Source organism: Bos grunniens, chromosome 28 (assembly GCF_055505025.1).
Source record: "Bos grunniens cultivar Pamir isolate PY7600 chromosome 28, Bosgru_T2T1.0, whole genome shotgun sequence".
Classification (NCBI taxonomy): Eukaryota; Metazoa; Chordata; class Mammalia; order Artiodactyla; family Bovidae; genus Bos; species Bos grunniens.
This window is the reverse complement of record NC_141192.1, coordinates 37,303,728-37,319,667: the sequence shown is the minus strand read 5'-3', so window position 1 is coordinate 37,319,667 and position 15,940 is coordinate 37,303,728. Positions and strand designations below refer to the sequence as shown.

Sequence of the window (15,940 nt, the reverse complement as noted above, 5' to 3'; positions counted from 1 at the left end):
ACGGTGCTGGAGGAGACTTTACAGGTGTGACAGGTGTAATTACTGAATATAACAACCCACAAAGTGCTAGTAAAATAGCAGAATTAATTTTTGGCTGGCCAAAATAAAAGTCACCAGCCACAGGCATTAGTTTCTACAAAATTCCTTAGTGAATAATGAGTTAAATAAAGACAGAATAAAATGGATAGTTCATCTGTCCTCTCAGGTCGCATTATCCAGGGAAACATGCAGCCTTAACACACCCTCTGTGTATATGGAGTTACTTGGCTCTTGTGTTTGAATATATCTACTGTTTAGGGTATTATCTAGAGCAGTGGTTCCCAAACTTTTTGGCCTCAGGATACTTTACACTGATACATTATTAGTTATTATTTGTTTATTGAGGTATAATTGATATAAATTAGTTTTAGGTATACAGTGTAATGATTTGGTATTTATATATATCGCAAGATGATCACCACAATAGGTCCAACTAATGTGTCACCGCACATAGTCTACAAAATTTTTGTGTATGTGATAGGAACTTCGAAGATCTACTCTTTCAGCTACTTTCAAATATGCAGTACAGTATTAACTATAGTCACCATGCTGTATGTGAATCCTCATGACTCATTCATTTTTATAACTGGAAGTTTGTATCTTTTGACCCCTTCCACCTATTTCACCCACCTCCTTCCTATCTCAGGCAGCCACCAATCTGTTCTCTATATCTGTGAGCTTGGTGTTTGTCTGTTTTTAGATTCCCTATATAAGTGAAATGATATGCTATTTATCTCTTTTTACCTTTTTCTAGTTGACTTATTTCACTTAACATAGTGCTCTCAAGATTCAACCATATTTTTGCAAATAGCGAGATTTCATTCTTTTAAAAAAAAGTATTGTAGTATAGTTGATTTACAATGTTGTATTAATTTCTGCTGTACAGCAAAGTGACTCAGTTATGCATATATGTATTCTTTGTCATATTCTTTCCCATTGTGGTTTATCAGGAGGTTTCATTCTTTTTATGACTGAATAGTTTGTGTGTGTGCATATCATTTTCTTTATCCATTCATGCATCGGTGGACATTTGGGTTGTCTCCATATCTTGGCTATTGTAAATAATGCTTCAGTGAACATGGGGATGTGTATATCCTTTTGAATTAATATTTTCATTTTCTTCAGATAAGTATGCAAAAGAGGAACTGCTGGATTATGAGGTAGTTCTGTTTTTAATTTTTTGAGGAACCTCTATAGTGATTGCATTAATTTATATTCTCACCAACAACACACAATGATTCCCTTTTCTCTGCATCCTCGCTAACACTTTTCTTTTTGATAGTAGCTATTCTGACAGGTGTGCAGTGGTTCCATTTGTTTTTGCTATTGAGTTGTATGAGTTCTTTACATATTTTGTATATCAACTCCTATCCTTGACTTGCAGATATTTTCTCCCATTTGGTAGGCTGCCTTTTCATTTTGTTGATGGTTTTCTTTTGCTGTGCAGAACCTGTTTAGTTTGATGTAGTCCCACTTGTTTATTTTTTATTTTGTTTCCTTTGCTTTTGGAGTTAGACCCCAAAATCATCATCAAGATGAATATCAAGGAACTTACTGCCAATCCTTTTTTCTAGTTTTATGGCTTCAGGTCTTACCTGCAAGTCTTCCATCCATTTGGAGTTAATTTTTGTGTATGATGTAAGATTATAGTCCAGTTTTCCCAGCACCATTCATTGAAGAGGCTGTCCTTTCCTTCGTGCGTGTTCTTGACTGCTTTGTGATAATTTAGTTGACCATATATTCATAGGTTTCTTTCTGGGCTCTCTATACTGTTCTGTTGATCTATGTGTCTGCTTCTATGCCAATACCATACTGTTTTGATTACTATAGCTTTGTAAAATAGTTTGAAATCAGGGGGCATGATGCCTACTCCAGCTTTGTTCTTTTTGTTCAAGATTGCTTTGGCTATTTGGGGTTACATTGATAAGTTATTGAGCACACCAACAAGCTAGTTTGGAGGTATGTATATGTGTAATTTTAAAAAATATTTGTTAATTAATTATAAATAAACCCATAATGTGTTACCATAATTTTTTTTATGAAGAAGAACTATATTCTCCAAAACAAATTAATGAGAAGAGTTCAGTTCAGTTGCTCAGTTGTGTCTGACTCTGTGACCCCATGGACCACAGCACGCCAGGCCTCCCTGTCCATCACCAACTCCTAGTTTACTCAAACTCATGTCCATTGAGTCAGTGATGCCATCCAACCATTTCATCTTCTGTCATCCCCTTCACCTCCTGCCCTCAATCTTTCCCAGCATCAGGGTCTTTTCCAATGAGTCAGCTCTTCGCATCAGGTGGCCAAAGTATTGGAGTTTCAGCTTCAACATCAGTCCTTCCAATGAACACTCAGGACTGATCTCCTTTAGGATGGACTGGTTGGATCTCCTTGCAGTCCAAGGGACTCTCAAGAGTCTTCTCCAACAACACAGTTCAAGTATCAATTCTTCAGCGCTCAGCTTTCTTTATAGTCCAACTCTTACATCCATACATGACTACTGGAAAAACCACAGCCTTGACCAGACAGACCTTTGTCAGCAAAGTAATGTCTCTGCTTTTTAATATGCTGTCTAGGTTGGTCATAACTTTCCTTCCAAGGAGTAAGCGTCTTTTAATTTCATGGTTGCAGTCACCATCTACAGTGATTTTGAAGCCCAGAAAAATAAAGTCAGCCACTGTTTCTACTGTTTCCCCATCTATTTGCCATGAAGTGATGGGACCGGATGCCATGATCTTAGTTTTCTGAATGTTGAGCTTTAAGCCAACTTTTTCACTCTCCTCTTTCACTTTCATCAAGAGGTTCTTTAGTTCTTCATTGTTTAAATTTTGTGACTTTTTAATGTCTGGCTTAATGGAAGACAGCTACATTCTCCTATCTGCTTCTGTTGTGATATGTTGTTTTGAAGTACATGAAGAAAATCAAGCCTCACATTTTAATATAAATGTATTTTTTAATATACACCCAAACTCAATGAGATATGATTTCTTAAGATTTCTTAGCTGCAATTTGGAATCTAAAACTGTATCAGTGAACTTTTCATGTTGTTTTCTATGTTAACATCTGTTGGTTTACCTTGCACTTTGATATTTGCTCAGCGTTCAAATGATCTTTCGATGAATTTGTCAGGGAGAAAGTGCTCTCCCTGTCCTATTCCTCTGCAATCTTCTCTCCTCCCCATCTGCCTTGCACTTTGAATGGATCTTTATATCCGTGCATGGTTTTGTCGTGTCATGTATTGGTCATTTGGAAAATTTTGGTTTATTGAGTTATGCATATCTTTCAAAAGTTGTATTTCCATTATACAATACAAGAAAAATATCTCATTCATTAATCTCACCACTGATCATCAGAAAAAATCAAATGTTCGGAACCTGTCAACCTCATGGTGGAGAATACAAGGTTTCCAAAGCTTTCATGTTTGCTTAAAAGGTGAAATTTGATCAGTGAAAACAGTCACATGTTTTCCTTGGATTTACAGCTCAGTTCATTCATTTTTGAGAGAGTGTCTGCCAAATGTCCACAGCTGAAAAGCCATGGTTGTCATGAAGCTGTTGCAGGAAGGAGGACCCCTTCCAGGGCCCGAAACTGGGCTCTTATCTAACACTGGGCTCTGGTCTAACACTCGGAAATGAATTGTCCGAGGAGACACATGTGCTGACAAAGCAAGAGATTTTATTGGGAAGGGCACCTGGGTGGAGAGCAGTAAGGTAAGGGAATCCAGGAGAACTGCTCTGCCACGTGGCTCGCAATGTCGGGTTTTATGGTGATAGTTTCCGGGTGGTCTTTGACCAATCATTCTAATTCAGAGTCTTTCCTGGTGGCGCACGCATTGCTCAGCCAAGATGGATGCTAGCGAGAGGGATTCTGGGAAGTGGACGGACACACGGTATCTCCTTTTAACCTTTCCTGAACTCTTCCTGTTGGTGGTGGCTTATTAGTTCCGTATTCCTTATCAGGATCTCCTGTCATAAAACAACTCATGCAAAGGGTTACTATGGTGCCTGGCCAGGGTGGGCGGTTTCAATCAGAGTGCTTCCCCTAACAAAGCTGTCATGTTGCATGAAAAAAGTAACTATAACTCGGAGTTGTACAGGTTCTTTTTCTTGTAATAAAATTTCAGTAGTCAGTTTTTCCTGCTTTGTTAAGTGAATCTTTTTTGAACTGTGACTGTGTAGTGGTGAAGAGCACAGTAACTGCTAGTACAGTTGGTGTCACTGCTTTGAAATGTGCTCAGGCAGCACCAGTTTTGCTAACTACAGCTTTTGCATCACTGGTGCCAGTGTCAACACAATAGAAAAGGTAAATAGCTTCTTTATATGATAATTATGCAAATAGGTATGACCTTGCTGATCCTTGAAAGCATCCCGGGAATCTCCAGCAGTTATTGGGCCACACTGATAACTGCTCATCTACAGTAGTGTGTTAATGAGTGAAAATGATTCTTTACTCCCTAAAGGACATTATCTCCTGATTCATCCTGAGAGAGTGAATTCAGCATGAACAATGTAAAATCATAAATAGGAAGCCCTTCCTATTTTTTATATTGTAGTCATGAAGTAATTCTCATTAGCAGGTAAATCTGAGTGTCAGGTTTGGCTTGGTGAAGCACCAGTGTTCATAAAATACCCCTGGGCAAGACTGCCAGGGTTAAAAGCATTATTACATACAGTATTTGGTAAAAATAGCTAACAACTGTATAGCACTTATATGTGCTAGGGCTTGTTCTAAGCATTTTAAATATACTTTAATTCTCACAATAACTCTGTAAAGTAGATGAATATAATACTCATTTTGAGATGAGGAAACTGAGGCTCAGAATCATGGCTGGTAGGGGACAGAGCTCCTATTCAAACTGAGGCATCCTGGCTCCCAGATCCATGATTTTTTTTTAAAAAAAAAATGTATTTTATTGAAGTATAGTTGATTTACAGTGTTTCAGGTGCCCAGCAAGGTGATGCGGTTATACAAGTACACATGTATTGTTTTTGAAATTATTTTCCATCATAGATTATTACAAGATATTAACTGTAGTTCCCTATGCTATACATTAAACCTTTGCTGCTTATCTATTTTTTAGTTAGAAATCTAGCATTCTATTTATACTAGGTCCAACAAGTGGAATCAAAATGTCATAATTTTTTTAGTTAGGCAAAAATTCATAAGTTTTCTAAAATAGATATATTATGCATATTTATATCTATGTATACAAAAGCTTTTCTACTATACCTGATAAAGGCTTGAGAAAGAACATCAAAAAAAGAAGAGATGGAGAAACTGGAGAACATAAACTGAATGAAATGGGAGCACTGAATATGAAATAGAAAAAGTGAAACAAACTAGATAAAAGTAAAAGATCATCATGTAGTCCAGATGTTTTTAAGCATGACTGCTCATTAGAAACATATCTGGAGCTCTGGAGAAAAAAAGCAATAACTGAGCATTTGTATTTTTCAAAAACATTCAAGATAATTCTTATATGCATCTGGATTTTAAAAAGTAATTATAGGTTTTTCTCTTAGATCCTAGTTTTGGTGACAGAGAGTTCTGTTATTTTTCTGTTGACCAATCATGATACAGTGGTATTAAGTGAGTAATAGTTAAATAATCACAATAGTAAAAGATCTTTATCAGTTTTCACAATCAATAGCCAGACAAAAAATAAAAGATAATTATAATTGTAAGCCATAATGGGAACATGACTAACGTAAAAATGTAAAATAATTATGTACAATTTGGGAGCATCAAGCAGAGTGATGTGGTAAGTGCATACATACACGTTTTCATCCACCCAGCCAGTCTATGTCTCGTGCCCGACTCTAGTGACCCCACATGGGATTTTCTAGGCAAAAGTACTGGAGTGGGGTGATTGATTCCTTCTAGTGTATTATTCCAGAGAAGGCAATGGCACCTCACTCCAGTACTCTTGCCTGGAAAATCTCATGGACGGAGGAGTCTCGTAGGCTGCAGACCATGGGGTCGCTAAGAGTCGGAGATGACTGAGCGACTTCACTTTCACTTTTCACTTTCATGCATTGGAGAAGGAAATGGCAACCCACTCTAGTGTTCTTGCCTGGAGAATCCCAGGGACTGGGGGAGCCTGGTGGGCTGCCATCTATGGGGTCGCACAGAGTCGGACACGACTGAAGCGACTTAGCAGCAGCAGCAGCAGCAGTGTATTATTCATCTCTGTTTGTTAGTTCTTTAGTTCTTGTAGGTCTTAGGTAAACATTTCTTACATCTTCTCAATCTTTGCTTCTATTCTTTCCAGAGATCCTGGATCATCTTCACTATCATTATTCTGAATTTTTTTTTTTTTTCTGGAAGGTTGCCTATCTGCACTTTATTTAGTTGTTTTTCTGGGGTTTTATCTTGTCCTTTCATCTGGGACATAACTTTCTGCTTTTTCATCATGATTAACTTTCTGTACTATGGTTTTTGTTTTAGCTTCTGTGGGACTGTTTCTTCTTGCTTCTGTGTGCCCTCTGATGGATGAGGCTAAGAGGCTTGTGTAAGCTTCTTGATGGGAGGAACTGGGGAAAACTAGGTCTTGCTCTGGTGGTCAGGGCCTTCCTCAGATCAAATCAGTCGCTCAGTTGTGTCCGACTCTTTGCGACCCCATGAATCGCAGCACGCCAGGCCTCCCTGTCCATCACCAACTCCCGGAGTTCACCCAAACTCACGTCCATCGAGTCAGTGATGCCATCCAGCCATCTCATCCTCTGTTGTCCCCTTCTCCTCCTGCCCCCAATCCCTCCCAGCATCAGAGTCTTTTCCAGTGAGTCAACTCTTCACATGAGGTGGCCAAAGTACTAGAGTTTCAGCTTTAGCATCATTCCTTCCAAAGAAATCCCAGGGCTGATCTCCTTCAGAATGGACTGGTTGGATCTCCTTGCAGTCCAAGGGACTCTCAAGAGTCTTCTCTAACACCACAGTTCAAAAGCATCAATTCTTCGGTGCTCAGCCTTCTTCACAGTCCAACTCTCATATCCATATCCGTATCATATCCATACATGACCACAGGAAAAACCATAGCCTTGACTAGCCAGACCTTTGTTGGCAAAATAATGTTTCTGCTTTTGAATATGCTATCTAGGTTGGTCATAACTTTCCTTCCAAGGAGTAAGCGTCTTTTAATTTCATGGCTGCAGTCACCATCTGTAGTGATTTTGGAGCCCCCAAAAATAAAGTCTGACACTGTTTCCACTGTTTCCCCATCTATTTCCCATGAAGTGGTGGGACCGGATGCCATGATCTTCGTTTTCTGAATGTTGAGCTTTAAGCCAACTTTTTCACTCTCCACTTTTCATGAAGAGGCTTTTGAGTTCCTCTTCACTTTCTGCCATAAGAGTGGTATCATCTGCATATCTGAGGTTATTGATATTTCTCCCGGCAATCTTAATTCCAGCTTGTGTTTCTTCCAGTCCAGTGTTTCTCATGATGTACTCTGCATAGAAGTTAAATAAACAGGGTGACAATATACAGCCTTGACGAACTCCTTTTCCTATTTGGAACCAGTCTGTTGTTCCATGTCCAGTTCTAACTGTTGCTTCCTGACCTGCATACAGATTTCTTAAGAGGCAGATCAGGTGGTCTGGTATTCCCATCTCTTTCAGAATTTTCCACAGTTTGTTGTGATCCACACAAAGGCTTTGGCATAGTCAATAAAGCAGAAATAGATGTTTTTCTGGAACTCTTGCTTTTTCCATGATCCAGCGGATGTTGGCAATTTGATCTCTGGTTCCTCTGCCTTTTCTAAAACCAGCTTGAACATCAGGAAGTTCACGGTTCACATATTGCTGAAGCCTGGCTTGGAGAATTTTGAGCATTACTTTACTAGCGTGTGAGATGAGTGCAATTGTGCGGTAGTTTGAGCATTCTTTGGCATTGCCTTTGGGATTGGAATGAAAACTGACCTTTTCTAGTCCTGTGGCCGCTGCTGAGTTTTCCAAATTTGCTGGCATATTGAGTGCAGCACTTTCACAGCATCATCTTTCAGGATTTGGAATAGCTCAACTGGAATTCCATCACCTCCACTAGCTTTGTTTATAGTGATGCTTCCTAAGGCCCACTTGACTTCACATTCCAAGATGTCTGGCTCTAGGTCAGTGATCACACCATCGTGATTATCTGGGTCATGAAGATCTTTTTTGTACAGTTCTTCTGTGTATTCTTGCCATCTCTTCTTAATATCTTCTGCTTCTGTTAGGTCCAAGCTTTAATCCAATTGTCTGATGATGGGTGGGGTTGCACTCCCTCCCTGGTAGTTGTTTGGCCTGAGGCGACCCAGCCCTGGGGTCTAAGGGCTCTATGGTAAGGTTAATGGCAAACTCCAAGAGGGTTTATGCCAAGGGGGACCTTCCAGTGACCCCTGTCCCTATGGTATGCCCCTGCCAGCCCACGCCTTCACAGGAGGCCCTCTAATACTAGCAGGTAGTTTTGGTTCGGTCTCCTGTGGGGTCACTGCTCCTCTCCTCTGGGTCTTGGTGCATGTACAGTTTTGTTTGTGCCCTCCAAAACTGGAGTCTATTTTCCCCAGTCCTCTAGAAGTCCTATAATCAAATCCTGCTGACCCTCAAGGCCAGGTTCCCTGGGGATTCCCAGTCCCTATGTTGGATCCCCAGACTGGGAAGCCTGATGTGGGGTTTAGAATCTTCACAACAGTGGGAGAACTTCTTTGGTATTATTATTCTCTAGTCTGTGGGTCACCCACCTGGAGGGTATGGGATTTGATTTCATTGTGATTGCACCCCTCCTACCATCTTGCTGTGGCTTCATTGTCTTTGGACGTGGGGTATCTTTTATTGGTGAATTCTGGCATCCTCCTATTGGTGGTTCTTCAACAGCTAGTTGCAACTTTGGTGCTTTCACAGGAGGAGATGAGCACACGTCCTTCTACGCCACCATCTTGAAATGGAAGTCAGGTCCATGATTTTAATTCTGTCCTACACTGTGGCTTTGCTCGGCATAATAAGGTTTGGAGAAGAAACTAAATTCCTAATGACTCAGTAATAGTCCTATTACTATCTGTAACTTTGACCCTGATGCTGGGAAAGATCGAAGGCAGGAGGAGAAGGAGGCGATAGAGGATAAGATGGTTGGATGGCATCACTCACTCAATGGACATGAGTTTGAGCAAACTCCAGGAGATAGTGAAGGACAGGGAAGCCTGGAGTGCTGCAGTCCATGGGGTCACAAAGAGTTGGATGTGACTTAGCAACTGAATAACAATCTGTAACTTCTGTAATTTGACAAAAAAGTCAGATATTCTTTTGGGGAGAAACTTGTAATTTAATTAATACTCACTGACTTTTAAAAGAGCACATCCTGCAGGTGGGGTGTTTTTAAAAAATGTTCTCTACCATTTGTATCCAGAACACAGTGGTATAAACCAGCCTCTATACTTGACATCACTGGAGCCAGTGTAACAGTGTACTAGAGGTGTGGCTCTTTGGATCCACATCAGAAACCCAAGGGGTGCTTTCTTGGTCTAAGTATTGATGCTTAGGCCATGTCCTGGACTCAGCTGAGAATCTCTCAGGGTAGGTTCTGGGAATCTACATTTTAAATAATTTAATAAGCACCCCAAATGATTTGAATGCACTGTAAAGTTTGAGAATCTCCATTGTATATGTGTATGTGTGTGTGTGTGTGTGTATATATATACACACACATATATTAAAATACACATATATTTTAAACAGCTTTATTGAGATATAATTTCCATTTAACAAACTGTTTACCCATTTCATGTAATTAAATGGCTTTTGATATATTCAGGTATGTGCAATTATCACCACCATAGAACATTTTTTATCACCTCAGAAAGAAACGTCATACCCTTTATCTACCATGCCCCATACCCCTGTCCCTAAGCAACTACTGATCTACTTTCTGTGTCTACAGATTGCCCTATTCTGGACTTTGATAAGAATGAGATCATATAGCATGCCACTTTTTGTCACTGGCTCTTCCACCTGGCAGAATGTTTTCAAGGTTCATCCACATTGTAGTATGTATTAGTACCTCATTCCTTTTTATGGCCAGTATTTCACTGTGTAGATATGCCACAGCTTGTTTATCCATCCATTGATGGACATTTGGGTTGTTTCCGTCTCTAGACTGTTATGAATAATGCTGCTATATTCATTACAGGTTTCTGTTTGAACATAGGTCTTTGTGTGTCTTCAGTATGTATCTAGCAGTACAATTGCTTGGGTCATTTGGTGATTCTAGGTTAAACTTTTTTGAAAAACTGCCAGAGAGTTTTTATTCCCAATAGTGAAGTTTCCTCCACATCCTCCCCAGTGCTTGGTTATCTGGCTTTTTGATTCTGGACACCATGATAGATATCTCATTTTGGCTTTTAATTTGCATTTCACTGATGACTACAGATGTCAAGCATTTTTTAAATGTATTTATTTGGCCATGTGTATATCTTCCTTGGAAAAATGGCTATTCAGATCCTTTGCCCACTTAAACATTTTTTTCAATTGGAGGATAATTGCTTTACAATATTGGGTTGGTTCCTACTATTCATCAGCATGAATCAGCCATAGGTATACATATGTCCCCTCCCTCTTGAACCTCCCTCCCATCTCCCACCCTTCTAGATTGTCACAGAGCACCTGATTTGAGCTTCTTGCATTGAGTTGACTTTTTACTATTGAGTTGTAAGAGTTCTTGTATATTTTAGATAAGTCTCTTGTAAGAGACATGCTTTGCAACTATTTTCTCTCTGTGTGGCTGTCTTTTCACATTTTTGATGGTATCTTATGAAGCAAAAATACTTAATTTTGATGAAATCCAGGTTATGTTTTTTGGTTTGTTGCTTATTTTTGGTGACATATCTAAAAATTCTTTGCCAGGTCATGAAGATTTGCCCCTATATTTTCTTCTTAGAGTTGTATAGTTTTTAACTCCTATGTTTAGGTCTTTGATCCATTTTGAGTTACTTTTTGTATGTGTGTGTGCGGTAAGCGTTTCATTCTATGTATAGATATTCTTGAATTGCTACAAATAGTAAAGTTGAAGGTGTTCCACCTCGTATAAGTTCTGCTTTGCTTCCTATGTTTGGCTAGATTAGTCTTAGAAAAGCAGAAATTCACATATAAATACCCATCCTATAATAACCTTTTTTCAAACTCTCTTGGTTAACTTTTAAATGGACCACCATTGATATGGACAAAGATGCCAAACAAAAGCCAAGTTGAATCCACAGATGTGGAATCCGCGTAGACTGAGGGCTGACTGTACTATGTCATTTTATATAAGGGATCTGAGCATCCTTGGATTTGGGTATCCGTGTGGGGTCCTACAAGCAGTGCCCTGTGGGTAACTGTGATTTTCTTAAACGGTAAACTCAGCTTGGGGACAGAAACAGGAGAGGCAGATTGTATAAACTGGCTAAGAAACTCTTAAAATTTCATCATTTCATTATTTTAATTCATTGCTGTGAATGCCCACATGATTATACAGGTTTAGATCTTATTTGGGACTGTCTAGTTTGGCTGACTGGGGTATTGTCTGGTTTTTCTGTGAGAGATTAAAATAGTGATAATTCATTGCTGTGGGGTTTCCCTGGTGGCTTAGGCTGTAAAGAATCTGCCTGTGATACAGGAGACCCAGGTTCAACCCTGGTTCTGGGTTGGGAATATCCCACAGAGAAGGAAATGGCAACCCACTCTAATATTCTTGCCTGGGAAACCCCATGGACAGAGTTGCCTGGTGGGCTACAGTCTATGGGGTCACAAAGAGTCAGACAGGACCGAGTGACTTAACACAACACAAATTAACTGCTTCAAGCAGAACTCTGCAAGATTTTGTCCATACTGATAAGAGAAAAAGTTAATACTCTTAAATATAAAAGCAACTGAAATGAACACTCCAGCTGAACAGGTGCCTGCACTCAGCTGAATACAGCATCTTTAGTCTCCTGCAAGAAAGGGATGTTATTTTTCTTTGCCTGTGCGAGGCACAGTGACTGAAAGTACACTGAACAATTAAACTGTCCCTCCAGACAAACCCTGGAATGGTCCCCAGCCATGGATTCGGTCCCAGATCTTACTTCTTTGACAACCCTCGAAGATATGACAGTGATGATGACCTTGCCTGGAACATTGCCCCTCAGGGACTTCAGGGAAGGTAAGACCCTACCTAGTTCCTATTAAGGGGCATGGCTAGGGGGCTGAAGGCCAAGCCAATGAGATAGATTCAAACTAAATGGGGGCGGGGGGAGGGTGGTGCAGAATGTCTACTTAAAACCCTGGAGCTGGGAGGTGAGGCAGACAGAAAAAGGAGGGGGAAACACCTGTGTAGTGAGATTAATTGCAGCCAGAGTCTCCCTCCAGGGACCATGCGCTTTACCATGACAGCCCAGGGACGTTTCAGCCACACTCCACTGCCCAGTGCTCCTGTCCCCTCTTTCACTCTGGGGCTAAAGCGCTGACCTCATGCTTGCCAAGCTCCTCTCTTCTCTCTGCTGGTCCTTCCAGAACCACTCCGCTGTTCCTATGAAAGGACAGCTTCAGGCCAAGTGGGGTTTTTTGCAGTGAAAGCCAGTCTTATGTAATCCTTTGTAAATTTAAAGACCTACCATTAACATTTTAAGGTAAATTCTTTTCTTCCTGGGGTAAAATGATAAAGAGAGGATATGCTTGGTTTTCTGCTCTTTATTACCAATAGTAAAATCCTTAGAAAACCTCCTAAGTCTGAAAGGAGCCATTATTATAGGCACAGGAGAATTCAGGAAAAGCTGGGAGAATACCTTGCTCTCTCAGTGGATCAGGGAGTGGAAACATCCGGTCAGATAGAGGAAAAGACGGTGATAGGGAAAAAGAGAGTAGAGCCATCCATCCAGTCAGAAGGTCTAAAGAACAGATAAGGAAGGGAGAACTAGAAGGTGTCAAAGTCCTAAGGTCAGGACTTTTTTCCTGAGGTCAAAGGTGTCCTAATTCTCTTCCCTAAAACTGTCCTCTTATCCAGTCACCCCCCTGCAGTGCCGGCTCCCTATTTATGTCCCCCTGTATCTGCTGGAGCAGCCCTAACCCCTCACCTGCCAGTCTTTCCATTATATAGAGGAAAATAGTAATAGGAACACCAATAATTCAATGTGCATGATTGAGTGGTGACTGTATATTAAGATACTGTATGTTCTAAAAGTTTTACAGGTATTAACTCACAAAAGCCCAACAAGTTAGTTCCTAATATTACTCCCATCCTAACAGATATTAACACTGAGGCACAGAAGTTATTTGTCCAAAAACACACTGGTAGTGAATCGCAAAGAGTCAGACACGACTGAGCGACTGAACTGACTGAACTGAGTGTATCAGACTCTCCATTAGGATTCAGATACAATTTGTGGCTAAAGCATTGTGATATACATAGTGATTGGTATTACTGTGTATCAGTAATACTACTCTTCCAGGCTCTGAAGAGTTGAGGTGACTTTTGTGGGAGGTCTTCTAGCCACTGTGCATAGCTAGCACGGTTGTGTGGGAAAACTAGCTTCAAGAAACTACTTTGAAAAGCTTTAGGATTATCTATATAGAAGCCCACTTCTGTCAACCTAAAATAGGCATGTCATCAGCAGTCAGCATAATGTTTCAAGTCACTGAAATCTCTCTTTTCCTTTTCAAGTTTTGCTCCAGACTACTACGACTGGGGACAACAAACAGCGAACAGCTTCCTGGCACAAGTAGGAACTTTACAACCAGACTCAATTCTGGATCCTGACAAACCAAGCCACGGGTAGCGTCAGTTAACAGTTTTACGGAAGATATGCCTCAGTTGAAACGTTTCAGAAAGACTAACTTAATGACAGCTGAATTTTTAGGGCATGTTTCCTTAAGAAATAGGACTTGAATTTGTTACAGGTTTCTGATGGCTCCATAGGACTAAGCAATAATTTAGATCGATAAAATCTTATTTTAGTACTAAAAAGTGAGCCTGGCTGCCTATTCCATGAGTATAATTTAAACTTTAAAAAATTCTGTACTTTTATAAAGATGTATTTTATATAACTTAATGCTAAAATATACTAGGATTTTTTGAGAATATTATTGCAATATACGTCATAGTTTGCACAGACTTTTATGCATAATTCACTTTAAAAGTATACAGTATATAGTCTGATGGTTTTTTTTTTTTTAAAAAGGCTTTTGGACTAAAGTATTCCTCAGACCCTTACCTCGTCAGGTCACTAAGATTCTGTTAGATTCTAAGTATAGTTGACGTCTAGGAAGCTAATTGCAACTCACGTGTTGAAATTTATAATGCAGCAGAATGTCAGCAGACTACACAGTAGGTAGTTGGTTCCTTACAGTGTTGAGAAGCACAGATGGTTGGTTCCTCAAAGAATCTCTTAAATTTTGCCAAAATGTAATCCTCCTTTCAACAGGGTGCTGATGTACACACTTCAATACGTTGATAACGTTAAAAACATGGATAGAATTGACTTACACTATTAAACCTTCCCTTCTGTATTCAGAGATTTTTGCATAGTTTGTCAGCCCAGTGAATCTAATAGCCATTACCTCGAAACTTCAGTAAGACTGCACCTTTTCCAGCTTACTGAACATTTGTGACTGAACAAAGAAGTTCTTAAGAGGGGATGAATAACAGGTATCCCTGCATCTTTGAGCCAGAACATCTATGCGGAATTCTAACAGTTTTATTTTAGTTTCCAACCATATTAAAATTATACCCTTTGTTTTTAAATAGCTCTGAAAGCAGCCTACTGGAAGCTGCTTGTTTAAAAAGGTATTAATAGTAGCATTGCAATATCCTATAGCATGATGCCTGCCTTTTAAGTCATGGGAAAGGGCATGTTCCAGACAGCTCCTTGTAAGTTGTCTTTCATCTAAGTGAAGCACAGGTCATAAAAATAGTTCCCCAACCATAAGTGCCATTCTAAAGATCTCCAAGACTCTCTCTATATATATGGCCTGCAGGTATAAAACTGCCTGTAATTAGACGCTGTACATGGTTGTGTCAGGGAGGTTAAGTACTGAGGAAGTATTATTACCAAAGAGAAAGTACCATATTTTGGGACAGAGGGAGGGGCAGGTGAAAAGGAACTTAGTAAGTTCTGTCCTCATGGAGAAACCCATTTCTGATATCTTACTTCCCAGTTTGGCCTTCAGAAATAACTCATCTCTGGGCATTGACTTCATAGGGATCAAGTCTGCTTTTCTTACCCTGATGGTATTTAAAATCAGAATTTCAAGTTTTCAGGGGGTCACAATAGGGTTTTTCTTGTGTATGGGATACCTTCACCCTGCATAATCACACAACAACTTCTTTGCTTTCCAATATGTGGAAGAATTTGGGTTACATATTTAAAATAGTTACTGCCAGGGAAAACTCTACAGTCAAGCAAAATTTGCACTGATAATTCAGGTTGCCTTAAAATATTATAAGCTGTTATTCTAAATAGCTTTAAGAACACCCTACTTCTCATACTATTTTCGTTAATGATACTTAGAATTTAAAGGCAGACTCAGAAAATGCTTAAAAATCCTCTAAGTCATGCTTTCAGGAAGTACTGCAGTTCTTCAGTATGAGGTCATTGAAGGGTAGATATATATTTTAAAACATTACTAAAATCATACAAGTCCTATACTTATCCTATGACATACAAATATTTTATTATTCTGTTGTTGTTGCCAGGAAGATTGAAATACTCAGCATTAACTGATAGTCTGTTTTTATGATTAAGCTGCTAGTACTATTTGAACTATTATTTTTATTGGAAAAGATAAAAATGTCCTAAGTGCCTGTTTTTCTCTTCCCTTTTAAAAGTAATGCTAAAGTACAATTGTAAACACATCTAGAATATAAAAAAACTGTGATTGTAACAAACTCTCTCTCATAGTAAATGATCACTTTTACTCTGAAA

At 39.5% G+C, this 15,940-nt stretch overlaps 1 protein-coding gene across 2 annotated transcripts in view; it reads left to right on the top strand.

The window, feature by feature from the left end:
* Positions 1 to 15,940, top strand: part of GPR137B (G protein-coupled receptor 137B) — a 56,639-nt gene extending 40,699 nt beyond the window's left edge. The window contains exons 6-7 of one of the 2 annotated variants that reach the window (XM_086382811.1): positions 12,059 to 12,183; positions 13,681 to 15,940. In XM_086382811.1, coding sequence (XP_086238937.1) covers positions 12,059 to 12,183; positions 13,681 to 13,795 — 240 coding nt within the window. In that variant the 3' untranslated portion in view covers positions 13,796 to 15,940. Of the gene's footprint in view, positions 1 to 9,945; positions 10,078 to 12,058; positions 12,184 to 13,680 lie in introns of those variants that run through there. The other variant, XM_086382812.1, reaches the window with a different exon arrangement.